This window comes from Megascapheus bottae, chromosome 17, assembly GCF_031878675.1.
Source record: "Megascapheus bottae isolate mThoBot1 chromosome 17, mThoBot2.hap1, whole genome shotgun sequence".
Lineage (NCBI taxonomy): Eukaryota > Metazoa > Chordata > Mammalia > Rodentia > Geomyidae > Megascapheus > Megascapheus bottae.
The window spans coordinates 5,274,293-5,300,683 of NC_143525.1; the positions used below are offsets into that span (position 1 = coordinate 5,274,293).

The 26,391-nt window shown below is 44.4% G+C and overlaps 2 protein-coding genes across 6 annotated transcripts in view; one reads left to right on the forward strand and one right to left on the reverse strand.

Moving 5' to 3' along the window:
* Adora2b (adenosine A2b receptor) lies at positions 1-24,875 on the forward strand. The gene is made up of 2 exons (XM_090349500.1): positions 1-518; positions 23,534-24,875. The coding sequence occupies exons 1-2, from the start codon at positions 184-186 to the stop codon at positions 24,195-24,197; spliced, it is 999 nt and encodes a 332-aa protein (XP_090205626.1). The 5' UTR covers positions 1-183; the 3' UTR covers positions 24,198-24,875.
* Positions 11,433-26,391, reverse strand: part of Zswim7 (zinc finger SWIM-type containing 7) — a 24,833-nt gene continuing 9,874 nt past the window's right edge. For 2 of the 5 annotated variants that reach the window (XM_090349503.1, XM_090349501.1), the window contains one exon: positions 24,901-25,878. In XM_090349503.1, coding sequence (XP_090205629.1) covers positions 25,774-25,878 — 105 coding nt within the window. In that variant the 3' untranslated portion in view covers positions 24,901-25,773. Of the gene's footprint in view, positions 12,818-14,761; positions 15,423-24,900; positions 25,879-26,391 lie in introns of those variants that run through there. The other 3 variants (XR_016538270.1, XR_016538269.1, XM_090349502.1) reach the window with 3 other exon arrangements.

Sequence of the window (26,391 nt, forward strand, 5' to 3'; positions counted from 1 at the left end):
TGGGCGTAGACGCCTACTTGCGGCCCCGCCCCCTGGGGCCGTGTGTCCCGAGCGCACGAGCCCCTCCGGCTCAGACGCGGCGGGTGGAGGCGCCGTCCCGAGCGCTCCGGCCATGCCCGGTGGGGCTCACGCGGCTGTCCTGCGCACGGCGCGCCCCTGATAGACGACGCCCCAAGCCTGGCCATGCCGCTGGAGACGGAGGACGCGCTGTATGTGGCGATGGAGCTGGTCATCGCCTCGCTGTCGGTGGCGGGCAACGTGCTGGTGTGTGCGGCGGTGGGCACGTCGAGTGCTCTGCAAACTCCCACCAACTACTTTCTGGTGTCTCTGGCGGCGGCCGACGTGGCGGTGGGGCTGTTCGCCATCCCCTTTGCCGTCACCATCAGCCTGGGCTTCTGCACGGACTTCCACAGCTGCCTCTTCCTCGCCTGCTTCGTGCTCGTGCTCACGCAGAGCTCCATCTTCAGCCTCCTGGCCGTGGCCGTCGACAGGTATCTGGCCATCTGCGTCCCGCTCAGGTGAGGCGCGTGGCGTCTGTAAGGGCCTCGGTGGAGTACAGGGTCCCCCTCTCCAAGCCCAGGATACTGCCTTGGGGGAACCTCAAATGGGCCAGGTTAGGGGCGTCCTGGGGGGAAGATGCCCGTTAAATCTCCACAGACACGTGCACCCCATGTTTCGAGATTCTCAGGGTGCACCAGAGGAAAACTCCCGTAGACACTGTGTCCCCCTAGCGCCTCGCCAGACACCCTTAGAGTTCCCAGAAGAGCCTGAGAGTTCCAGGAGGGCGCAGGAGGTTTGAGGACGCAGCGAAGGCTCCCCCCCACCCCCGAGTCCTCAGGCGTAACTTTAAGTGGCAGAGAAGAGCTATTGCCCCAAAGCGGGAAATGGGGACCTCTGAGAGTTTGGGGAAGTTTCTGCTCAGGGCCAGGCAACGTTAGACACTGAGAACTGGCGCAGAGTATTCAGACACCGCTTAATTAGCTGCGTGCTGTGAAGTGAGGTGGCCTGGCAGATCACTTTGGGGAACGTTACTGACACTTGTCCCTGCCTGTTTATGACACAAATAACTCCTACTTTTTTAAACGAGTTGCAGCGCCCACTGGTTCACCAAACTAAATGGAGCATCTATCTGTAGGTCCTCCTTGCCATTGGGTAACCTCCACATTTCACTACCCTGTCAGAGCAGACCAAGAAGCCCATCAGGATCATAGAAAATTGTGGAGAACTTCCTTTTTCCACACGGAGAACTCCCATGTAGGATTCAGAGAATGGAGCTAGTTAGCCAGGGAAGTGGATCCAGAGTTGTAGCTGAGGGATGTAAAGTTAAGAGTCTTACAAACTTAAGCCCCTTTGGCATTTCTGAGGTGAGTTTTGGATCTTTCTATTTGGGAATGAGAAACTGAACAGGGAAACTAGAATAGGAAGAGAAGAGAGGGGACGAGCCAGGCCATTTATATTATTATATTTACGTACAAGTCTTACTATTTGCAGTAAGTCTAGAGAATAGGTACGGTTGCCTGCATCCTGTGAAGTAGAGTCTGGTGGCTCAGAGAAGTGAGAATCTTGCTCAGGGTAGCTCATCTTGGAATGAGTAGCAGAACTGGGACTTGAACTCAGAGCTGGCTCTGTTCTCCGGTGCTTCTGGCTGTCTTACATTGCTGTGTGTGGCACTGGTGTTGGAGAAACAGTGAGAAAGTGTTCTGCTATTCTGAAGGTTTCTGCCTGAAGTGAGCTTAGGTGGTGATTGTAAGGAAAAGGGCTTGGTGGGAACTGAGCAGAAGAATACTCCCAGAAACTGAGCAGGCAGATGTTAGCTTGGAGTCTGTAGATTGTATTCTGGGTCTCCACAGGAACCAGAACCTCCTGCTTGACAAGGCTGAGAGCTTATGTGCATGTCAGGGCTGTTCCACAACCTGCTGCCTTTGGCAGCTGACCAGAAGGCTTCAAGCAGCCCATTAGGTGTGACAGAGCCCAGGGATTTCCCAAGCTTTGAGCTGCACAGCATCCTCTTCTCTCTTACAGGTCCTTTCCCTGCCTTTTAAAAGGTTCTTATAGTGGGTACTTGATGGCCTTTTGGACTTTTTGAATGCAAAAGGGCAGTCACATGCCCTCCCTCTCCCCCTCAGCGGGAATTGCTCCTTTAAGGGAAGCCCTCTGGCTTGCCCCTGGCAGAGCCCCAAAGACACTCAGACTTCTAGAGAAAATCTCCTGTGCCACATAGTTGGAGCAGGAATTTCCATAAAAGTTTAAATCTATCATGTCTTGCCCTGATTTGTATTTGGGAAAAATGTGTTTGAGCATCTTAAAGAGAGACAGATGTAGATCCCAGGTCCCTCACTTCTCCTTTGCATTTGGGAAAGGCAAGAGGATGAGAGATATAAGAAGAAAGAATACTGAATGGGTTCTCCAGGAAGCTTTCCTCATCTCTACCCTCTGGGCTGCATGTAGCGCTCACAGGAGAGAGCCAAAGAGGTGCTTACTCAAAGCAGCTGCCTCACTCCTGCCCTGGAAGGTGCAGTCATGTGACCTGTCCACACTGGCTCCTCCCCTAGGGGGCTGTGTTCTCACATATCCATGAACCCACCTGGCAGTTGCCTAAAATGAGCCTTCTGCCCTCAACTGTGTGGAGCTGGGAGCAGGTTGAAAATATTACATTGAGCTGGGGGCTGGGATTTGTGTGTCTGGTAGCTACTTGGGAGGTAGAGGCGGGAGCATCTCTTGAGCCCAGAAATTTGAGACCAGAAGTTTGAGAACCACAGAGGAAGACCCAGTTTCAGGAAAACAATGGTTATTGGGCCCTACTGAATTAGAATGTCTGGGGTAGGATGTGTATGGGGTGGGTAGATATTTAACAGGATCTTCTACTTATACCAAAGTTAGGGAGCCCTTCTAGAGTTGGGGTGGGGGTAGACTGAGACGCCTTCACTAGATTAACACAGGCTAGATGTTGAATCCCCAGAGTTCTGACTTAGTTCTGAAGTCCTTCTTGGGGTCATGGAGCTTCAGATGGGAGTCAGATCAGGACTGCTGTGTATAGGAGGAAATATCTCCTGTAGAAAGGAAGCCAAGCAAGGAGGTGAGACCCAGGAATGAGGGCAGAAGACTTGGTTATATATCTCTTACTAGAGCAAAGCAAATCCCTGAACTTGTACCAGTTCATTGATTCCAGGGCCTCAGAACATATGAAGCCCCCCCACCTCACCTGCCATAGTTTACTGATGTAGAAGATGAGATAGGAGAAAAGGAACCCCAGAGGAAGCTAGGTATGGAGGTCACACCTTTGGCCTTACTTGAGGCTAGGACTGCCTGCTTCAACCAGAGGCCTTCCAACCAACCACTCCTTCAGAGTAAAGAGTAGCTGTAGAGAAGGTCTACTTTATTTGATTCAGTCTGCAGACACTTCCTTCTGGTTGAGTTCAGCGAAACTTAGCAGTGGGTTTCCAGAGATACACATGGAGGAGCTGGGATATACTCCTGGGCTGTGGGGGTAAACATGTATCTCTGCCCACAGCTGCCCCTGCCTCTCATTTCATCCTCAGGCCAGTTCTGATTCCTCTTCCCTAGTCTAATCCTGTTCCTCTTCATGTCGCACCCACAGTAGGGTGACTGTGACTCATTGTCTGGCGACCTTCTCTTCCCTGCTCTGAGGACTCAGTTTCCCCTTTCATCTTGGGTGAGTTTCTAGTAGGGTTGAATGAAGTCGGTTTTTCTAGAGGAGCTGAGGGAGAGCATTGCAGGGAGTGTTTGGCTGTTGGACCAAGAGAACATAGAGGGCATGTTTATGCATCCCTGGACCCTGGTCCTGTCAGACCCCTGTCCTCTGCCACACTGAGGCTACTCCTCTGTCTTGGGTCTGGGAGGTAGGAGCTACAGTCTTTTTAGCAAGACTTTGTTCCTTGGTGAAAGTATAACTTCCACTAAGGGTAGAACTTGGCAGGGGATTATGAGCATTTCCCCCCAAAGCTTAAAAAAGTGAGCTATAATTTCCATAATTACCTTTAGTGTCATTTCAAAATAAGGCAGAAAGAAAATACCCTGTGTCCTTCTCCCTCTACCCTTCTTAATAATTTACTCCTTCATCTTTCTTCTTTCTCTTATATCAGTGTTATCTTTCTCTTTCACATCAATCCCATTTATAGTGTGTTGAATGTTCCCCCCTGCAAGACACATCCTGGAACCTGTGAATATTCCTGGTTATGAGCTCCACATTGTGAGCAGTGTGAGGTGAGGCTTTGTCTCACATTACAGAACCCTCCAGTGCTCAGCACAATGCCTGGCACCAGCTGGGGCTCACATGTATACACACAAGAATTACTGGGTAGCAAGAGCGTGTGTAGTGAGATGATATAGGAAGAAAAGTTGGATACGGGTGGGGGGGGAGAGAGAAAGAGAGAGAGAGAGAGAGAGAGGGAGGGAGAGAGAGAGAGGGAGAGGAGATACAGAGAGGTGGAGATAGAGATGTGGAGAAATATATATATATATATATATATATATATGTATATTTCCATCTAGTACTGGGGCTTGAACTCAGGGGCCTTGGCCCTCCTGCTCAGTTTTTTAGCTCATAGCTACTTGAGCCACATTCCTACTTCCAGCCTTGTGCTGGTTACTTGGAGATAAGAGTCTGGAGAATTTCTCTGCTTAGCTAGATCAAATCTCAGCCTCCTAAGTACCTCGGATTACAGGTGTGAGCCACTGACATCTGGTTGTTTCTAGTGTTGTTTCTTATATGTTTTTTTTTTTGCCAGTCCTGGGCTTGAGCTCAGGGCCTGAGCACTGTCCTTGGACTTTCTCAAGGCTAGAGCTCTACCACTTGAGCCTCAGCACCACTTCGGCTTTTTTGTATGTATGTGGTACCAAGGAATCGAACCCAGGTCTTCGTGCATGCTAGGCAAGCACTTTAACCACTAGGCCAAACTCCCGGCCCCTGTTTCTTATGTTTGTTAACCATACTGGTCTTCTGGCTTCAAGCAATCCAGCCTCAGTCCCCCCAGTAGTAAGCATTACAGACTCATGCCACCATTTCCTAGAAGTTTCAATGAAGAAATGAAGGGAAACCATCTTCTAAGACAATCCTTCCCACGTGTGGGAGTGGATAGGGTAGTATGGTGCTCAGAGGTGTCCCAAGATGGCTAGTCCTTGGATAGCTAGCCCAGCTGAGAATAGGTGGCAAGGCTGTTCCTGTCAGCTGATTCTACAGTCATGCAGAGCAGTTACAGGCTGGGGCAGCTCTAGGCCTCAGTCCCAGGGCAGAACTCCTGATGGCAAGAGGGACCCACCTCCTCCCATTCTTCAGGGGGAGCCTGTCCACTGCAGCTTGAGTGCTCACCCTCTCCACTACTGTGTCCTCATGCTGGTAGTTCTGATGCATTCCCTGTCTATCCTCAGCCAGAAACAGCCTTGCAATTGAAATGGTACCAGACTTTGTGTCTTAGATGACCATCTCCAGCCAGCCAGTTCTGAAAAGCACAGGGGATGCCTTTGATTATGTGGGTGATGTGTTTGTAGCCTGCACTCCTGTACTCCTTTCTTGGTGACCATTTCCAGCTTTGTGAGCCCCTCCCTTCAGGACATAGTATCTGTCTTCTGCACTGTTAGTCTGTGACTTCAGCTCAGGTAGACCATGTTCAGACAGACGTAGGGAAGCCTGCCTCAGCTGTCTTGAATGTTGGAGTTTTCAATATTGTGAACAGCAGCCATTGTTTCAAAACTTTTCCTGTGAGCAGGAATCTTATGTGCCTCATCTTGGCCAGTCTGTTTGAGAAACTCCACAGATAGGAGACTGAAACCAGTGCTTGACTGGCCTGTTTACCCATGAACTCTGATCCAGCGTGAGAACTTCTGCCAGGAAAGACTGCAGACACTGTGGTCCTGAAAGAGCTACCCCTTCAGGAGTGCTCCTGACTAATGAGTGAGGGCACAGGCAGACTGTAATAATTATGTAGGTGAAAATATCATGTGGGGCAGAAAGGACAATAGCTGAAGAGTAATGAGGATGGCTGAAAGGGAGGAGGAAGCAATGCCTGGGCGCATGCAATTTGAGTGGCAGCTGCAAGGAGTGTTGGGGAGGTTTCCCTGCACTTCTTTCCTCCCGTGGGGAAGACCAAAGCCCAGCCTTTCCTGATGCTTCAGGATTTGGGCTGTGGGTGTGGTAATTCTTCCCTGGAGTGTTAACATGATACTGTCCTAGTCTCAGGTTAACAGTGGGAGACTGGCAGCAGGCTCTGTGAATGGCAAATAGCAAGTGTAACTTCTTCTATACAGTAGTGGACAGATTCACAGACAATCAAGAACAGTCTTTAACTCAGCTGGCCAAGGGAGTGAGGTGCTTTTACTAGAGAGTGCTTGAGTTGTGTGGGTGGATGAACGGAAGGAAAGAGGACCTCTTGGGTATTTCCATGAGTACAAAGGGTGAAGGCTGGGGAGGAGTGGTGGGAGTGGAACGGGCAGGTCAAGGAAGGCCTGGAAGTTTCCTCAAGATGCTGGTGAGACTGTGAGTGAGTCAGGAGTGTGTGTGTGTGTGCGCGTGCTCTTTTTGATGTGTATTAGAATTTAGCCAGTGGGCACAGAAGTAAACATTCAGAAGTTGCAGAAAAATATAAAGCACAAGATCCTCCTTTCCTTGAGTATCACTAGCCCTTCTGCCCCGAGCCTTCCCTCCCCACCAAGACCATCCCTATTGCTATTTCTCCCACTCCTTAGCTGACACCTGAATGTTTTATCTACCTGTTTAAGTGATTGGTTGACATGAGGGTCCTGTCTCATACAGTCTTCTCCTCTGCCCCATTCCGTTTTTTTTTTCTTTTGTCTCCACTTCCTGGCTGTTTCAGCTTGTGTTTCTAATTCTATCAACTGGGGAAAGTGTGTTAACCATCAAGGAAAAGGAGAGGTATACCACCACCGATCCTCCTATATCTTTGCTTTCTGTTTATTGTTCTACTGCTTATAACAATAGCTTGGCCCACGGAGATGTTTTAAGATAAGGAAGGTACCATAGTGGTAGAAAGAAGCTGGATAAACTGGAAACTTACCCATCTCTGATCTCTGGATCCCAATTCATCTATCAGAAGGAACCACTATTTTTTATGGCTTTTTTGTTTTTAGTGGGTCATGGGACTTGAACTCAGCCTGGGCACTGTCCCTGAGCTCTTCAACTCTAGGCTACCACCCTATCCTTGAGCAAACCCCACTTCCCATTTTTCTCCATTTTTCTACTGGTTAATTGGAGATAAGAATTTCAGGTCCTGGGGCTGGGAGTTTGGCCTAGTGGTAGAGTGCCTACCTAGCATGCACAAAGACCCGGTTTGATTCTTCGGTACCGCACACATAGGAAAAAGCCGGAAGTGGTGCTGAGGCTCAAGTGGTAGAGCTCTAGCCTTGAGAAATCCCAAGGACAGAGCTCAGTCCCTGAGCTCAAGCCCAGGACTGGCCAAAAAATCAGGTCCTTTTGTGCCTGGGCTGGCTTTGAATCTTGATCCTCAGATCTCAGCCTCCTGAGTAGCTAAGATACAGGCGTGAACCACCGCGCCCGGCATTATGGCTTCTTGTACATTAATGTATGGTACACACATATATATCATTTTTTTATGTTGTCAAGGTTTATACCACTTATATCTACATTTATTCTAGAACTGTTATAAAATACCCCGAGCTATATGTGGAAATTGGAAATCAGTACATGGCACATGAAATGTTGTGCCTGTCTTACCCACCCCAGAAGAGAATGCATGGTGTGGTGAAGTAGAAACACAGTTCATCAGTATACCTAAGCTTCACCAGGACTCACTTCTCATGTCCAGATGACGTGCGTTGTATTTTTAGATGCTGTGTTTTGCTGAAAACTATGCTACTAATTAGTTTGCTTTATGTTTAGATAATGAATTTGCATGAAGAAACACATCTTCCCACATCATTAGGGTCATCCAATCACCGAATGGTCCTTGGTTTTTGAATGTCAGCAGCCCCTTGCTGCTTGGTGCTGACATAGTGATCAAAGTGATAACTTTCCCTATCTTGCTCTGGAACTGATCCTACCCTTTCTTGCATTCCTGGTTTTCTTTTCCCTTTCTAGGATTTTTGTGTCTGTTTCTGTATATACACATCCTTAGATAAGTTGGGGAGAAACTTTCTGCCTTCTTAGGTATCACACTTTGTTTGTTTCTTTCTGGTATTGGGGTTTGAACTCATGGCCTCCCAACAGGTGTGCTCCTGCCTGAGTCAACCTGTCTTTGTCTCTTAAATGTTCTTTTTATAGATTTTAATATTTCGGTTTCTAAATTATTTTCTGGAGAGAGATCCTTGGCCTCTTCTCCCCCCCCCCACACTTAGTTCTTCAACTAAAAAAATATAACCATTGAAATTTTACCTTTAAGATTAAACTTTATGAACCAACTTTTTAAAAGATTGCTTGGATTTACATGTTTCAGATTCCTTTACATGGCACAGAGTATAGTGCCAACACCATTCCCATCCTCGATTAGGTCTCAGGCTCCAATTTTGGGAAGATAAAGAGGGAATGGAGGAATAAATGAATAATTTCTGTAGCTCTTTAGGGGTTCAGAGCTGACCCACAGGCTGCTTTCCCTTGCCTCTTCTTCTAAGTCCCTTTTGGGGCTCATTATCTGTGCTAGACCAGAGCCGCTCTTGTCTAGCCATCTATCTAGTTTGTCGCCCCCATGTTGATGGTCCTACCTGCATTCTCTTACTAGAACCTCACCAAAATATCACTTCTTGTTGAGTGAGACAAGTCAAGACCTAAGGAACAAAAGGCGCATGGTATCCTTAATATGTGGCTATTAAATCCAAAGAGTACAAGAGCGAGGACTCAATAACTGCATACCCAAAGCTATGGACATGGTAATGGAAATATAAACATAACTATATAGACATAAAAACCTATGACTCTATAGAAAAAAATATCACTTCTGTTTTTAAGATGCTTATGGGTTTATTGTCATATGCTTTTGCCGTCATTTCAGTGTAGATCAGTGTAGAATTCTAAGGGTTTAATGTGGTCAGGTTTGAATTTTCACACTGATAGACAGCTAGACAATTAGAGGGGAAAAGATTTCATAAGGAAGTTGTTTATTGTGAAGGCAAGAATGATGTATGGCCAGGGCAGAGGCTCTGAACCTGGGTAGAGTCTAAAGGTATCTGGAATGTAATGTTTGATGCCAGCTAAGAGGTTTGGCAGTGTCGGGAATAGACAGGCCCCAGGCAATCCATGTAATCAACCAGGAGACCAAAGCGGGGAAGTGCCTGAAAATCAGAGATGATTTTTGAGTGCACCATTGGTGAGCCAGGCCTGGAGAGGTGGTGGTCAGCACGAGGGAGAACAAATGTATGGGTATAAGATCTGCCACTGTAGACCAATCCCAGGGGCCAGTAAGCTTGAAGGACTGGTGAGCGGGTCTGACTGAAATGCATGTTAAGCGGTGTGCTTTGTCTACAAGGTAGGATCATAGGGACACGTTCAAGAGGATTTGGTGACTTGAAGGGACTGAGAGACCAGGGTGACTCGCAGGTGTCTAGGTAGATGAGTGGGACCATTCTGAAGACGGGGCTTTGGGAAAGTGTAGCCTCAATTGTGCTGCAGGTCGGGAGGAATGTGTGGTGGCTGTTGGAGAGGTTGCTATCTGGGCCCAGCTCCTGCTCTTGAGCCAGTCCAGCATTCTCCTCTCCTTCTCCTCCCCTGGGGCAGCCTCTCCCTCCCCAGGCCCTTCCCCTTCCCTTTTCTTGGGTTTTGCTTCACCTCCTTGGGTTTGCTCCCTGGTTGCTCCCATGGTAGCTTTCTGTGTGTGTTGTCTCCATTTCCATTGTGGATATTAACACCACTGCTGAATTACCCTGCTTTGTTGAAAGACATTACAGAACCAGGTCCTTTCAGCTGTTCCTGGACACCCTCCCTCCTGTCTCCACCTCTGCCCTGCTCCAGGATACCAGGCTCCTGTCTGGACTCTTTTTAGTCTTCTGTTCCCTGAGCTGCCACCATTCTAAAATGAAAACCTGATCCTGCTTCCTTGTTACCGGGTGCTCTAGGTGCCTTGGGAGAAGGTTCTAGACCTCTCCCTGTCTTCCACCCTTCCCATTCGGCAGTTTGCGTCCACCAAGATCCCTGTGTGTCTCTTGCCTCTGTTTCAGCAGGCTTCTCAGGGCGCCTTTGCAGCTCTTTGAGTGCTTGCAGCTACTTTCTTCCTTATATGCAGCCTGGGAAGGTTTGCTATGTTGTCTCCCAGTAGCCTCAGTACTTGGTCCAGACACTGCCTGTGACATGTTCAGAAGTCGATAGTGTGGATGTGCATGTATGTGAAAACATGTCCATATGAGCATGCATGTGAGCACAGATGTGGATTGATGAGCTTGCTGCTCACAGGTAAAAATTGCATGTAGAATTTTCTGAGAAGTCAAGAAGCAGTACATGGAGGAGCAGGAGGAAATGGCCTGACTCCACTGCCATAAACCTGGAGATTTCTTTTTTCTTTCTTTTTTGATGGTTTGAAATCAGATCCTTGCACTATTGCTCAGCTTGTTGCTCATAGCTGCTACTCTAGCTATGCCTCCTGTCAGCTCTTTACTGGTTAGAGATGGACTCTCACAAATGTTTCTTCTGAGCTGGCTTTGAACCTTGATCCTCTGGATCTCAGACTCTTGAATAGCTAGGATTATAGGTGTGAGCTGTCGGTGCCATTGGAGATTTCTTTTGTAGGTAGTACTGGGATTTGAATTTAGAACCTTAACTAGCTAGGCAAGTGTTCTACCACTTCAGTTCCACCCCAGTCCCCACAGAGAGATTTAGATAGGGACTAGCTCTTCATGTTATCCACTGTATCTGAATTTGCCATTTTTAGAACTCATTCATAGGGCTGGGAGTTTGGCCTAGTGGTAGAGTGCTTGCCTAGCATGACACAAAGACCAGGGTTCCATTCCTCGGTACCACATACATAGAAAAAAAGTCAGAAGTAGTGTTGTAGCCCAAGTGGTAGAGCACAAACCTTGAGGAAAGCCCAGGGACAGTGCTCAGGCCCTGAATTCAAGCCCCAGGACTGGCAAAAAAAAAAAAAAAAAAAAAAAGAAAGGAAGAAAAAAAGAAAGAAAGAAAAAAGAAAAAAAAGAAATCATTCATAGCCCACTTTTAAAAAATGTTATTGAAAAGGTGGATATACAGAAGGGTTGCAGTTACATAAGTCTTTAAACTTCAGAGAGACATTTAAGAATTTTCCAAATGAATACAGCCTAAATGTGCCTGGTGTCTGTGTGTATATGTATCTTACCACTCACAGACAGCATACACATATATTTGTATCCATGTGACTTATCAAATGCAATCTGTTGCTACACAATTATTCTCAAGAAATGTAGTTTTAAATTACAAATCTAATTCAATGAATTCCCATAAAAAGTTGTCAGAGATTAGTTCTAGAAGCCTCTCAAGACTCCAAAAAGCTAATCTTGATTCTTACACAAAATGGCATGATATTGACACATCCTCCTCTATATCTTAAATTATCTCTGGATGATTTATAATACCTACCCAGTACAATGTAGGTGTTTTGTTACACTAGTTGTGTGATTTAAGGAATAATTAGAAAAAAATCTGGACACAATGCACTACAGTTTTTTTCCCAAAGTTTTTCTTGCTTAAATATACTTTTTTTTTTTTTGGTGGGTCATGGGGCTTGAACTCGGCCTGGGCTCTATCCCTGAGCTTTTCAGCTCAAGGCTACTGGCCTACCCTTGAGCCAAGCCCCAGCATCTTCCTGTTTTCTAGAGGTTAATTGGAGATAAGAGTCTCAGGGTCTTTTGTGCCTGGGCTGGCTTTGAACCTTGATCCCTAGATCTCAGCCTCCTGAGTAGCTAGGATTACAGACATGAGCTACCATGCCCGGCTAAATTTACTATTTTTATACCCTTTTCCCCCTCTTTCACACACACACATACACACACACACACGCACACGCACGCGGAACACACAAGAATTTTAACAAATGTATAATCCATAGTCAGATATCCCAGTTATATTTTTTGTACTCCCTCCTCCCTTCTTTTCTTTCTTCTTTCTTTCCTTCCTTCCCTCCTTCCTTCCAGATTTCAGAGAATGGTCCTGCTTATAGTTAATACGTTCCTTTTAGTTTCTTAAATCCAAAACAATTTCTTGGTTGTTTTCTTTTAGGACATGAACATTTCTGAGGAGTCTAGGTGGTTTGTTTTCCAGAATGTTCCTCATTTGAATTGAGTTGTTTCCTAATGGTTGTGTTAAAGTTGAACATGAATGGTGTGGTAGCCTTGTCAGCTCATCACATAAGGTCCAATTTGTTACACTGTTGTCATATTGAAGTTAATCACATGGGAGGTGGCCTGTACCTGGATTATTCACTGTAAAAGTGTGTGTGTGTTCCCTGCTGTTGTTGATTCATGTGTCAGTCAGTCATTATCATGGCATCTGTAAGAGGATCATTTTTATGTCATTCCATATAAATCAGTTTGTAGTTTTCCATAAGTAAGTTATGCCTTATCCTTTGCTTTCTCCTGTTTTGGGGCATATGGACTTATGTCCATTCAGCCAGTCAGACTCATCATTCCTGTGATGCGTTTTGATGCCAACATTTGACCCATGAGAGCCTCTTCAGGCTCACTTCTCCTCTGAGTGCTCCCATTCATTCTTAAGTACTTCCTTTTTTGCCAGTACAGAAAAAGATGCCAGACTCAGATTTGGCATTAGTTACCAAAGGGCTCTGGTTCCTTTTACTTGAAGACTTGAGACTAGAAACAAAGATTTGGATAGATTTGTTCATTGCTGCTGGAGTCATTTCTCCCAGGCCTTAGCAATAAAGAGAGATAAGAGGTTTATTTTTGTTGTTTGTGAGTTTTTTTTTAAAGAACTCTTACTGATAATAGAGTGCCATATAGTTAATGAGAAGGAATCCTGAGGTAAGAAAATACCATTTGGGAAACTATCACAGTCATAACTGATTCAAGCAGAATCATCAATAGGTAACAAAACTCATGGGTAAAAGTTCCATGATGAATAATATATTTATAGAGTCCCAAGGGAGTAAAAAATACTGGGGAAAAATAGCCTCTTTAATAGTTGATGTTGGGAAAATTGGCATCTCATATGCAGAAAATTAAAAGTGATTCCGTTTGTCACGATCCACCTATATCAATTCAAAGTAGATCAAAGATCTCAACATCAGATCTAAAACACTGAAACTACTGCAAGAGAGACTAGGAGCAACATTAGACTTATAGGGAGAAACTTCTTTCTGCATAGCTAGAGATATTGTTACAAAACTAGAAAGATAGCCAATAGACTGGGAAAAAATCTTTACCAGCAATATATCAGACAAAGACTGAAAATTCAACATATATATATATATATATATATATATGGAGTTCAAGAAACTAACCGCTCTCAAACCTAATAAACCAATCACTAAATAGGCAAGGGAGCGAATTCAAGAAACTAACCGCTCTCAAACCTAATAAACCAATCACTAAATAGGCAAGGGAGCGAAGAAGGGACTTTTCAGAAGAAAAGGTAAGAATGGCAAAGAAACAGTGAGGAAATACTCTTTATCCCTGATCATAAAAGAAATACAAATCAAAACAATCCTGAGATTCCATCTGACCCCAGTTAGATTGGCCAACATTGTGAATTCTAACAAATGTTAGCAGGGATGTGGGAAAAAATAGAACCCGACTGCACTGTTGGTGGAAATATAAATTAGTACAACCACTCTGGACAGCAGTCCAAAGGTTCCTCAAAAAAACCTAAATGTAACCTTCCCTACAACCCAGCCATACCACTCTTGTGCATCTACTCTGAGCATGAGCCAGGATACAGTAAGGACACTGGCACATCCATGTTCATTGCCACACTATTCACCATAGCCAAGATATGGAAACAAGACAGATGGCCCACAATGGATGAATGGATCAAAAAAATGTGGTACCCATAGACAGTGGAATTTTACACAGCTATTCAAAAAAAATAAAAAAATGTCATCTATAGTGAAATGGATGCAACTAGAACAAACCAAGTTAAGCTTAAGAGAGACAAAAGGTGCATCTTCTCTATGATGTGTGGAAATTTATCGTATCTAAAATGCACTGGGATATAATAAATTAGATAGGAGTCTAGATAGTCACACATAGTGAGACCCAAAGAGGATACTCTTAGGAGAGAACACAAGAAACACAATGCCTAAGTGCCTTTTCATATTTATATAAATATAAATATATATATATATGGGGCTGGGAGTTTGGCCTAGTGGTAGCGTGCTTGCCTAGCATGCATGAAGACCCGGGTTCGATTCCTCGGTACCACATACATAGAAAAAAGCTGGAAGTGGTGCTGAGGCTCAAATGGTAGAGCTCTAGCCTTGAAAAATCCCAAGGACAGGGCTCAGGCCCTAAGTTCAAGCCCAGGACTGTCAAAAAAAATATATATATATATCAAAATGAACTCTAAGATATGGAAACAAAACACCTCTTTTGGGGGGGGGGCTGGGCACAGTGGCTCATGCCTGTAATCCCAGCTACTCAGGAGGCTGAGATCTGAGGACCAAAGTTCAAAGCCAGCTTGGGCACAAAAGACCTTGAGACTCTTATCTCCAATTAATCACTAGAAAATGGGAAGTGGAGCTGTGGCTCTAAGGGTAGGGTGGTAGCCTTGAGCTGAAGAGCAGCAGCTCAGGGACAGCGCCTAGGCCCAGAGTTCTAGCCCCATGATACACCCCCCCAAAAAAAGACCTCTTTTTTTAAAATTAATTTTTACTTTTTGATGATTCTGACTTTTCCTTGTATATGGCATATTCATGTGTATATCTTCAGAAGGGTTGTGGGGAGGACACAGAACTTGTGGACAGAAGGGTAAAAAAATGTAGCAGTGGTGTACACTGGACACTGATGAAAGTAAACTATACAACTCATGGGTAGAGACGGGAGGAAAGGACTGAGCGAGAATGAGGGGACAGAAGACACTGCACAAAAGGAAATGTACTCATTACCTGACTCATGTAATTGTAATCCCCCTGTACATCACCTCTATAATAACAATACATTAATTAAAAACAAACAAACCTTTGTTTTCCCTGGCTGGTGGCATACTTCTGTGATCCCAGTATTCTTGGGTTTTTTTGTGTGGTTTTGTTTGTTTTTGGTTTTTTTGGTTTTTGCCAGTTCTGGGCTTCAGCTCAGGGCGTGAACCCTGTCCTTGGACTTTCTCAAGACTAGAGTTCTACCACTTGAGCCTCAGCACCACTTCTGGCTTTTTTTTATGTATGTAGTACCAAGGAATCAAACTTGGGTCTTCATGCATGCTAGGCAAGCACCAAACTCCAGGCCCTGTGATTCCAGTATTCTTTAAGCTGTAATAGGAGGATCCAGAACTCAAGGTTATCTTGTATTGTAGATCTGAGACCCTGAAAAAAAAAAAAGGCAGGGAGGAACCTTTGTTCAGTCTTGTAGCATAGCCTAGTGATAGAGTGCTTGCCTAGAATGCATGAAACCCTGGATTTAATTCCTTGGTACATATACAGAAAAAAAGCCAGAAGTAATGGTGTGGCTCAAGTGGCAAAGTGTTAGCCTTGAGTAAAAAAAAAAGTGTCCAAGTACAGTGCCCAGGCCCTGAGTTCAAGCCCCAAAACTGGCAAAACAAAACAAAAATAGGATAGGGAAGGGGGAAAACAAGATGATGGACGGGGGTGGGGGGAGGGAAATGGGGACCAAGCCGTGAGAAAGGGTACCAATGTTTGTGAAATAATGCACCTTCTATCTGGTGAATCTAATGTAACCCTTCTATTAATTACAATAAAAATATATGAAAAAAACGCTTTGTTCTGAGTCAAGTCTAGCACTGTTCCAGGTATGATTCTGGTAATCACTTTAGGGCTTTTCTTTTGCTTTGGTTTATCCATAAGATGAGTCTGTGGTTAAAAATGTGAGTTATGATATATTATGAAGTCATACCATTAAGTTAGCTGGTTGCAACTGATTTTTAAAAATTGAAATCTGAGTATACCATTTGTAGTAAGATAACAGTTATTTCATGAAACCTTGTTGGGTTAGATTGTATAATATAGGTAATGGATTATGGGATAGAGTGTACTTCATACTACCAGGGTTAAAAAAATCAAAGACAAAACAAAAACTAACAACAAAAGACAAAAAATTTAAAAGATTGGACTAGATGGAAAGAAAAAGATATTTACAGAGTTTCAAAATATGTAGCACAAGATCTGGGTGTAGTCATACATTCAAGTGATAGAGCACCTGCCTAGTAAACTTGAGGCTTTGAGTCCAAACTCAGTGTGAGAATTTTTCAAATTGTAGATTTTCCTTCAATAGACAATGCTATTCAATTTTTAAAATTTCTTTTGCTTATGAACACTTTAAAAATTATTTCTCAGTGTTGCAACGGTTGTCTTTCTACTGAGCTATACCTACAGGCTATGAATACTTTCTGAAAAAATTCTTAGTTTGGTTCTATGAGAAATACGAAAAAGTGAGAGGCAACTTTCAGGATGAAAATATCCTCTTTGACAGGTAGTCTGTAAGCTAAAGCCTAAGCTTGGTCACATATCCCATGTCTTGCTGTTTAGCAAAACTGCCTGGAAGATGTTAAACATGCATATATGATATCTAAGGTTAAGAGGGTTGAATTCTGGCTCTCTAGGAACTCAGGCTTGCCAGCCTTGGTGGTGGGTGTCTTGGAGACAAGTGAGCAAGGTGAGAGGAAATAGAAAATGCAAAAGTATGTGGAGGACACATGGGAGGGCCAGTCATGGATAGGTACCAGAGTACAGTTGGTATATTTCCGGACAATAACTGTTTTCAGGCACAGTTCTGCCCTATGATTAGCTCATGTATGGTAGCTCAGTCAGGGAAGAGTGTTTGCTTTGTCCATATGGGTTTTCCTAGTCAATGGAGGTGGAAGAGTGGGAGAAGAATTAGTCCAGGAGGAAAGGAGTTTTGCTAGGATTCTGTTGACTTTTTGGAAGATTTTTAATGGGCACTATGTCAGTCTCTAGACCTACTAGACTGCCTGCCCAGGTGGTTGTGTGATTCTGTGATGATTCTAGTATAAAATTGACTGTTTTGCATGATCTCCACTTTCCATATAAGCCCTGTTCTTTATGTGCAGTTCTAGAGAACATGAGATTTTCTCAGGATGTTGGTATTGGTTTATAGCAGAAAGGTCTGTATTTACAAAGGAATGAAACTTGTGAGCAAGACTAACTATTAAAAAAGTCTAGAAACAAATAGCTTTGAGAAGCATTTAGTTAGTATCCCTGCTCCCCACTGAACCCAGGGCCTCACACATAACTAGGCATCTGTTATACACCTCATTCCCTGCTCTATAAAATGCTTTTGTGCACATGCTCTGCAGCCTGGAGGTGGGCTCTAGAGTCGCTCTAGAGTCACTGCTTCTGTCAGGGAACTCAGGCTCTGTGAAGCCCCTGGCTGGAATGGCCAGGCTCAGTGTCATTGCTCAGAGTTGCTGCCCTTGGGGGCTCTGAGCTGAGTGAGGGATTGAATTCGGCCTGAGGGGAAGGCCTGGTTTGAGCTGTGGGATGCAGAGTCAAAGCGGGGCCCCTGCCCCAGAAGTAGGCCAATAATTGCCATTCAGCCCTCGTGGTCCCCTGCCCCCCTTCATTATGTAACCAGTGTTCCCACTGTTCCCTTCTGTTGATTCCTTCCATGTGACTGTTTTTCTATCAATCTCCTTAGTTAATGAGCTGCTTATACGGAGAATGGATGGATCCCAGCACAATTCTATACACAGCACTGGGCACAGACATTTCCCAGAGTGTCAGCTTTCCCAGGTCATCTCTTTAGTGTGGGCCACAAAGGCTAGACTTGTTCCTGCTGTGTTTGGGATGAGTCCAACTTTGTTTTCTGAATTCACTTCTCTCTCACTGGTCATTTACTGTCCTGCACTTGGGGCAGCTGGCCTCCTTCCTGACCTTGCTGTTGTGCACAGTGCACTCCTTAGCAGAGGAGTAACTGGCTCAGGGAAAGATGTGGCATGTGCTTTTCAGAAACATTTTGGGGAGATAGACACGCACATGGAGGTTTGAGGATGTTCTGAGAACTAGTGGCACACAGAGCAAGGAGTGGGACCTGCAGCAGGGGCTGGGGACTGGAGAGGGAGGCAGGTGTTCAGAGAGGACAGAGGACAGCAGGGGTGTCTAGAGCCTTCAATACCAGAGATTCCAGGGGTGAGTTCTTCTAGGGCCCTGAAGAGTGCAGGAACACCTGCCTGCTTTCTTCAGCATCCCTGTCTCCTACCTGATCCTGGGTCTAGGTGTGTGTCTTATGAAGGCCATCTGTCCTGCCACCATGGAACCGGAGCTCCAGAGCCCAAAGGATCCCAAACCTATTCCCTATTGAGGTACTGCCTCAGTCTGGCCAAATCCTCCAGCAAAATAGAAAAAGAATGCATGTCTTCTTTTCCCTGTCTAAGGACAGCCTGCCAAGAGGCTAAGGGACTCATTCCTTTAAGTTCTAGTTCCCGGCAGAATGGGGCTCCCTGGACTTGGGAAATAGCTCTAGTAAAGGCAGATGTGTCTGGGAAAAGAATATAAAACAGTTGACCCCTGGCCAGGGGAAGCAAAGAGAGGTAGGATTTGTGAGATCAGCACTGAAGGTCGGTAGGCAGGAAAATGACTATCATAGACACACTTGGAATCCTACTAGATTAGATTTGTTACTGTAGCTTAGTGGCAGTAGGCAGATTGTTTCTCCTCTTTGAGCCTTGGTGTTTCACCTCCACATGTCAGGAAGGGGCTAGCAGCTCCACCCCGTGGGGCATGGCACAGTGAGTGTGTACAGTACACAACAGCACAGGGGGCTTCTGTGCTGGTAGTATTGTACTGTACTATTGTTCATTTGGAGGAGGAATCTGTAGGCCCCCAAAACTAGGCATCTGGTTAGTTGTATGGTTCAAAATCTGATAGTGGCCCATAGTTTGGCCTAGTGGTAATAGAATGCTTATCTAGCATGCACAAAGACCCAGATTCGATTCCTAGGTACCACATACATAGAATAAGTCCAGAAGTGATGCTGTGGCTCAAGTGGTAGAGCTGTAGCTTTGAGAAAGTCCAAGGACAGTGTTCAGGCCCTGAGTTCAAGCCCCAGGACTGGAACAAAAAAAAGCTGATAGCATGGAAAACTATCTGCCAGTTAGGGAGAAACAAGAAGGCTTTAGGAAATTAGGGAGGATTTAGATGGAGAAATGGTTTCTTTAGAGTTTTAATTGCCATTAGAACATTTTATATGAGGGTAGAGATGTGGATAGATTGTATATATCAATTCTGGATTAAGTATTTCAGTCCTCAGGAAACCATTTTCAGTGTCACAGTGCTCTGCTTCCTGGCTAAATGGATTCAAGTTCCCACCTCTTCTTCCCAAGCATTGTGCCCTCTTCTCTCAGTGCCCCTCCCCATCTGGCCTCTTCCAAGGATACTGATGCTCTTACCTACTTTTCAGACCCCAGGGACTGAGTTGCAGCTGGCTCTTGGTTCCCTTTATACCTCTTTCCAGAATATCTTCCCAACATCACACTCTCACCTTCTGCAAAGACAGCCCCCGCCCCCACGCTCTTCCCCCCCCACACTGAGTATTGAACCTACAAGGTAATGGTCTACCATCTCCAGTTCCAGTGGGAGAACTTTTGAGGTCCCCCATTGTTCAAATATGCTGTCCCCTCATGGCTGCCATACTCTGCTGGTCTTTTTCTGCCTTCCCTATTGCTATCATATTCTTCCTACCTGGGCTGGCTCTGAACCATGATCCTTAGATCTCAGCCTTCTGAATAGCTAGGATTACAGGTGTGAGCCACTGGTGCCGAGCCAAGTCAGTATTTTCTCTTTAGTCAGCTAACTGAAAACTTCCTTACTCTCTGCTTCTCTTGTTCCCCTAAAATGCAGTGGCTAGGTCAGCATTCTGCAGTTTAATATAACCAGTGCAATGCCTTTGTGTACAAGCCTCCAGTGGCTTCCCATAGCCTAAGGAGCTGGCCCCTACCTCACTTTAGTTTATTTGCATTTCCTTTGGTTTCTTTTTTTTCCTTTTCTTTTCCCAGGGCTTGAACTCAGGGCCTGAGCACTGTCCTTGGGCTTTCTCAAGGCTAGATAGAGCTCTACCGCTTGAGCCACAACACCACTTCTGTTCTTTTTTATGTATGTGATACCGAGGAATTGAACTAGGGTCTTTGTACAAGCTAGGCAAGCACTCTACCACTAGGCAAAACTCCTGGCCCCTTGTTTGTTTTCTTGAAGGGAAGTAAGAGTCTTCCCTAATGGGAAGCCTTAGCTTGTGTTGTTTTTCTTGGACTGTTTTTCTCTTCATTCTTCTTCACATTTTCATTCCTTCTCATCCATTAGCTTGCCATTTAAGAGGCCTTCCCTCAAATTCTGTCAGTCTCATTTGTCTCTAAATCCGTCTCATATCCCTTCCCAATTCCTAATGACTTATTTGCATATTTGTTTATTTCCTGTCTCTCCCATTAGTGTATATTCCCAGAGGTCAGGGATTAGGCTTCTAATGCCTAACCCAACACAGTTATGAAAGAAGAACATTTTAAATGAAGTAATGAGCAGGGAAGAGAAGAGGTGATGGAGGTTCAGAGCAAGCTGTGAGCAGCTGCTCTCCTGATGAAATCAGCTGTTTTTCTTTCTTTATTCAAGACAATTTGGCCTAAAACTAGTTATTCACATATGCAGGATCAAGCAGTTTTGAGAAATTCTGATGTGGTAGATCTCTTTTGTTCTGAACTCTGATGGGAAGCCTCACGACACAAACTTTTTCTGTACTGTGTTTACTATTTTTTTTTTTTTGCCAGTCCTGGGCTTTGAACTCAGGGCCTGAGCACTGTCCCTGGACTTTCTCAAGGCTAGAGCTCTACTACTTGAGCCACTGCACCATTTCTGGCTTTTTTCTATGTATGTGGTACCGAGGAATCGAACCTGGGTCTTGGTGCATGCTAGGCAAACACTCTACCACTAGGCCACACTCCCGGCCCCACTACTGTTTTTTTTTTAAAAGGTAAATTAAGAGGCATGGTGTCATGGAAGGAACACGGGGCTCGGGATTCCTGACATAACTTTGGCTTCCATTGGCTTATTGGGTTCAAAGACTTTGTGTCATTAATGCTTCATTTGTGCAATGTGAGTAGTTGTATTAGAAAAGAAAAATTCTCCTTTCATGTGTGTATTTTGGGCAGCACATAACAAATATCTAAGTGATATAAGCAATTAAGACATTTAACATGGAGGTTAAACCTGTATGAACCATGCAGGTTCTAGGGCTGATCTTGTTCAAGGACCTGGCCTTTCCTTAGTACTGCTTGGCCCTTGATTTTCCCTTCATGCCTGCCACTCATGGTGACAAGATGGCCGCAGTAGCTCTGGGTATTGCAGCCTCCCACAAAAGTATCCAAAGTAGAAAAGAATGGGCATTGGGTCAGACCTCTCCTTGGGTCTTGTCTCCTCTTATCAGGAAGTAAAATCTTTCCTGGAAGTCCACTCTCAGACCAAACTTCCTTTTAGGTTTCATCAGTCAGAGCCATCTCTTTATCCTAGACTAATCACTAGCAATAGAATGAAAGTTTATCCCACACAGATTCCATCTGTCAAAGGGATCTCACAGTCAGCTGTACTCAGCTTACTATACTTGGGTCCCACACAGAGCTGAGCTGTGGAGGTATTACTTGTGGACCTGCACCCTGCGGTTCTAAATGCTTGGCCTTCAGGACGTTTCTGTTATCCTTCAGGGACTAATAATGTTATTTACATCTCTTGTGAGGCAATAGCAAGGAATACCATTTTATAAATGACTTTACATTCCCTATTAAGGAGGGAAGCAGAAAGGTTTGGAAATGGATCCATTGGCCAAGAAAAAAAAAATCATTAAGCAACTGAGCACAGAAGGATATCTGCAGTAAGGCTCTGTTGTTGAGATGAACCCTCTTCGGGAAAAGACTAGAGGTCACTGAATTACTAGATAAAAATTAAAATCGTGGGCTGGGTGGCTTAGTGGTAGAGTGCTTGCCTAACATGCATGAAGCCCTGGGTTCAATTCTTCAGTACCACATAAAACAGAAAAGGCAGGAAGTGGCTCTATGGCTCGAGTGGTAGAGTGCTAGCCTTGAGCAAAAGAAGCTCAGGGACAGTGCCTAGGCCCTGAGTTTAAACCCCAGGACTGGCAAAAAAAAATCATTAATAAAATTAAATTTAAATCATTATGGAGCCAGCCAGTAATTTTTTTTCCTACTTCTTTAGTAGGGTATACTGGCTCTCCAGTCTGTTCAGGCCAGAGCATCAAGCATTCCTAAGAAGCAGAATATTGCTTTAAAGTTGAAAAGGTATGTGTTAGGTGCTAGACTGTTAGCATGTGAGGTCCTGAGTTCAGTCTCCAGTACTGAAAAGAAGTAAAAGCTGTCTGATAAGGAGGAATATATTCAAATACAAAGGAATATGGTCTCATGTCCTTAGGATGTTGTTGCCATTCTAGTTGAGGGAAAACATATGGAACATGGTCTCTGATAAACCTGTGTTTGGAATGGCCTCCTCTTAAGATGTGAATAGAAAATAAAGAGGAACAGATGTTTGGGCTGATGTTGGGTCTGTGACACGCAGCAGGGTGGATTGGGCCATGCTAAGGAGGAGCTTTGTCTTGAAAGCAAAGGAAATTAGACACTTTTCATAACCTGGTCTTAAGGTACTGTGAATCAAGCTATTTTTTTTAAACTTTTCTGTCCTGAGATTACATTCAGTTAATATACTGAAAAGTGATTTTACATATTATGAACCAGCTATTGCTGTTTACTTCCTAATTTTCATCTTTTACTGGCAGTTCAGAGCTGTCAGAACTTGCTTCCCAGCAGTTTGCTGGGAAATGAACCTATTCATAGTCTGAAGCAAACTTCTGTTACTTGTGGGAGAACAGCCATGGGTGGTGCCATCTGTGCTCATTTGCTGTTGTTCAGTGGCCACCCGTGAAGCTGCCCTCAATCACTGTCTTTAAAGCTACCATCCTTGCCAGTCCAACCTTCTTTACTGTGCTTTTGTTTTTCCATATCACAACAGTGCCCCTGCTAGCATGTAGGTACCTAACATTTTAAAGAGATCTGTGTTCTGTTTCCTCATGTGTCTCTGCCACTTTAGAACAGTAGACCTAGACTCAGAGATCTGTAGGGAGGTCATTAAAAGGTGGTCCTTCGGGGGCAAGCATGGTAGAGCATTTCTGTTGAAAGCCCAGACCTGAAATCTAACCCAAGTACTACCAAAAACAACAAAAAAGTACTCCTTCAAGGTGTCTACCATGCTTACAATTAACTCTTTTATCACAGAAATGCGTTACTATGGCAAAAATTAAAATCTGTCCTGTTAACTTGTCTTCCCCAGGTAAGGAATAACCTGGAGGTTGAACCTTCAAGATTGTTAGGACTAAGGGACTATGGAACAAAAGCAGAGGTGGGTTCTTGGGGTTTGTTTGCAGAGGCTTTACTAACTGATGTTCTTTTGAACAGGTATAAAAGTTTGGTCACTGGGACTCGAGCAAGAGGGGTCATTGCTGTTCTCTGGGTCCTTGCCTTTGGCATTGGACTGACACCATTCCTGGGGTGGAACAGCAAAGACAGTGCCACCAACAACTGCACAGAACCCTGGCATGTAACCATGAATGAAAGCTGTTGCCTTGTGAAGTGTCTCTTTGAAAATGTGGTCCCCATGAGCTACATGGTGTATTTCAATTTCTTTGGGTGTGTTCTGCCCCCACTACTCATAATGATGGTGATCTACATCAAGATCTTCATGGTGGCCTGCAGGCAGCTTCAGCGCACAGAGCTGATGGACCACTCGAGGACCACACTTCAGCGGGAGATCCATGCAGCCAAGTCACTGGCCATGATTGTGGGGATTTTCGCTCTGTGCTGGCTGCCAGTACATGCTATCAACTGTGTTACTCTTTTTCAACCAACTCTGGCTAAGAATAAGCCCAAATGGGCAATGAATATGGCCATTCTCTTGTCACATGCCAACTCGGCTGTCAATCCCATTGTCTATTCCTATCGGAACCGAGACTTCCGCTATACTTTTCACAAAATAATATCCAGGTATGTTCTTTGCCAGATAGATACCAAGAGTGGGAGTGGACAGGCTGGGCCACAACCTGCTCTCCATCTGGGTTTATGACATAGGCTCTGGTCTCTTGGAGGACAAAGTACAAACTTACAAAGAACAGGACAGGACATAGCTGGCTGATTCTCACTGTGAAAGCCACAAGCATCTGAGCTGCCTCTTGTGCCCTTGCCTGGAGTTACAACATATCTAGCTGATCTGCACATCTATGAGTGCCAAGAGTTGACAGATGTATTTATGGTTCTGTTTGGCTGCTCTTAATCTGTGGATGATGCCGACGACTTGAATGGATTCTAAGACTATTTTAAATCTTACAAATCTGCTTCATTCATGACAGAAAAATGACTCAATGGTTTTACTGTGAAATACTGTGAATACAATTAAAATATTTTTAACTTAAAGGTAAAGTTGAAAAATGAAAGTTGACTGTACTAATGTATACTTGTTCCCCGAATGGTAACCAAGAAAACTAAAAATTAGTTCTTCAGTCCAAAAACTGCTGTATTTATTTAGGGAATGATATTCTCCTAAATGTTTAAGTAGAATTATTAGCAAACACTAGACAAAGAAACTGGAGAAATGGGGTCCTTCCTCTATTGGATTCTCTCTTCTAGAACTTAGGACTTTCAAAGCTCAAGTTAAGCCAACTTGTTGGGACCTAAAGTGTTACAATTTTACTTAGCAAACATATAACTCTGTATATTTCAATGAAATAAAAATGAAGCTTAAAAAAAAGCTTAAGCTACTTCCTGTTATACAACTGTATTTATCCTGACGGTTGCTTAAAAACCTTTGTTCTGGTGGCTCATTCCTGTTATCCTAGCTATTCAGGAGGCAGGGCCTATTTTGAGGTCAGTTCAAGAAAAAAAGTTTGTGAAACTGAATTACTAGTAATTTAGTCAAATATCTATGTCGTAAGCCAGGTGTCATATGACTCATGTAATCCTAGCTACTCGGGAGGCCAAGATCTGAGGGTCATGGTTTCAAGTCAACCCAAAAGAAAAGTCTACAAAACTATTTGCTAGTCCTGGGACTTGAACTCAGGGCATGAGCACTGTCCTTGGGCTTTTTCCTCAAGGCTAGTACTTTACCACTTGAGCCACAGCACTACTTCTGGCTTTTCTATGTATGTGGTACTAAGGACTCCAACGTGGGTGCATGCTAGGCAAGCACTCTACCACTAGGCCAAACCCCTCTATGAAACTCTCTCAGATTAACCATCAGAAAGCCAGAAGTGAAGGTGTGATTTAAGTTGCAGAGCACAAGCTTTGTGTGAAAAAGATGAGCAAGAGCATGGAGGCCTGAGTTCAAGTCTCAGAACCAGTATACACACAGAAAAGAAAAAGAAAAATCCAAGTTGTTAACATAGCAGGTTTTTTTGAATATGTAATAGTCGATTCCTTACAGATAGACTTTTCCATGAGAAGACTGCAACTACACCCATGTCCTTCATATCCCACACTTCCAACCCAAAGCCCTCCTGCAGCCTGTCAGAGAAAAGGGACACTAACAAGAAGTCTCTGAATGACCAATTTCACTTCTCTTTCTTGTGATCCATGACATGTTAAATGCAGTTCTTGACGGGCTTTTGTTTTCAAAGGTGATGTTCCGTCTGTACTTTTCTTGCTTCTTATTTCGTCTCCATCAATATATCAGTCAGTTGCTTGTCAGAGACACTGACCTGCTGGCAGGTCCTCATAACCTGACTAAGATAAACTGCCAAAAGATGCTTGCACTGGAATACAAAATACAAACTTATTAGAAACAGACCTGCACTTTGGAATTAGTGTATGAATATATCCTGTTCCAGCTCTATGCTCTAGACTGATGAAATCAGTAAAAGCTTACAGTGCCTAGAAAAGACACTCGTGCTTCACAGTAGGTGCTAGCCTGCCTGTCAGGTAGAAGGAACACACAAGCCATATCTGGAGCTGGGAATATTCAGTTGTCAACATCCAGTTTAATTCCTATTTCTGTTGGGCCATCTGAACTTCCACTGCCTATGTCCAGGATTACCCTGGAGTTCTCCCGAAAATATCATCAGTGGCCTTTTAAATGAAGAAGCAGGAGACTGATGTAGCTCTAAATATGACACTACATTTCAGGATGCTAGACATAGAAGAGATGACTGAAGATGAGGACATTAAACCGCTATTTCAACACACTGTACAATTCCCATTTTGTGAAACTCTTAAACCACAAAACAAGGGCTGACAGTTTCTCCCCAGATTTGTCTACAGTTGCAACA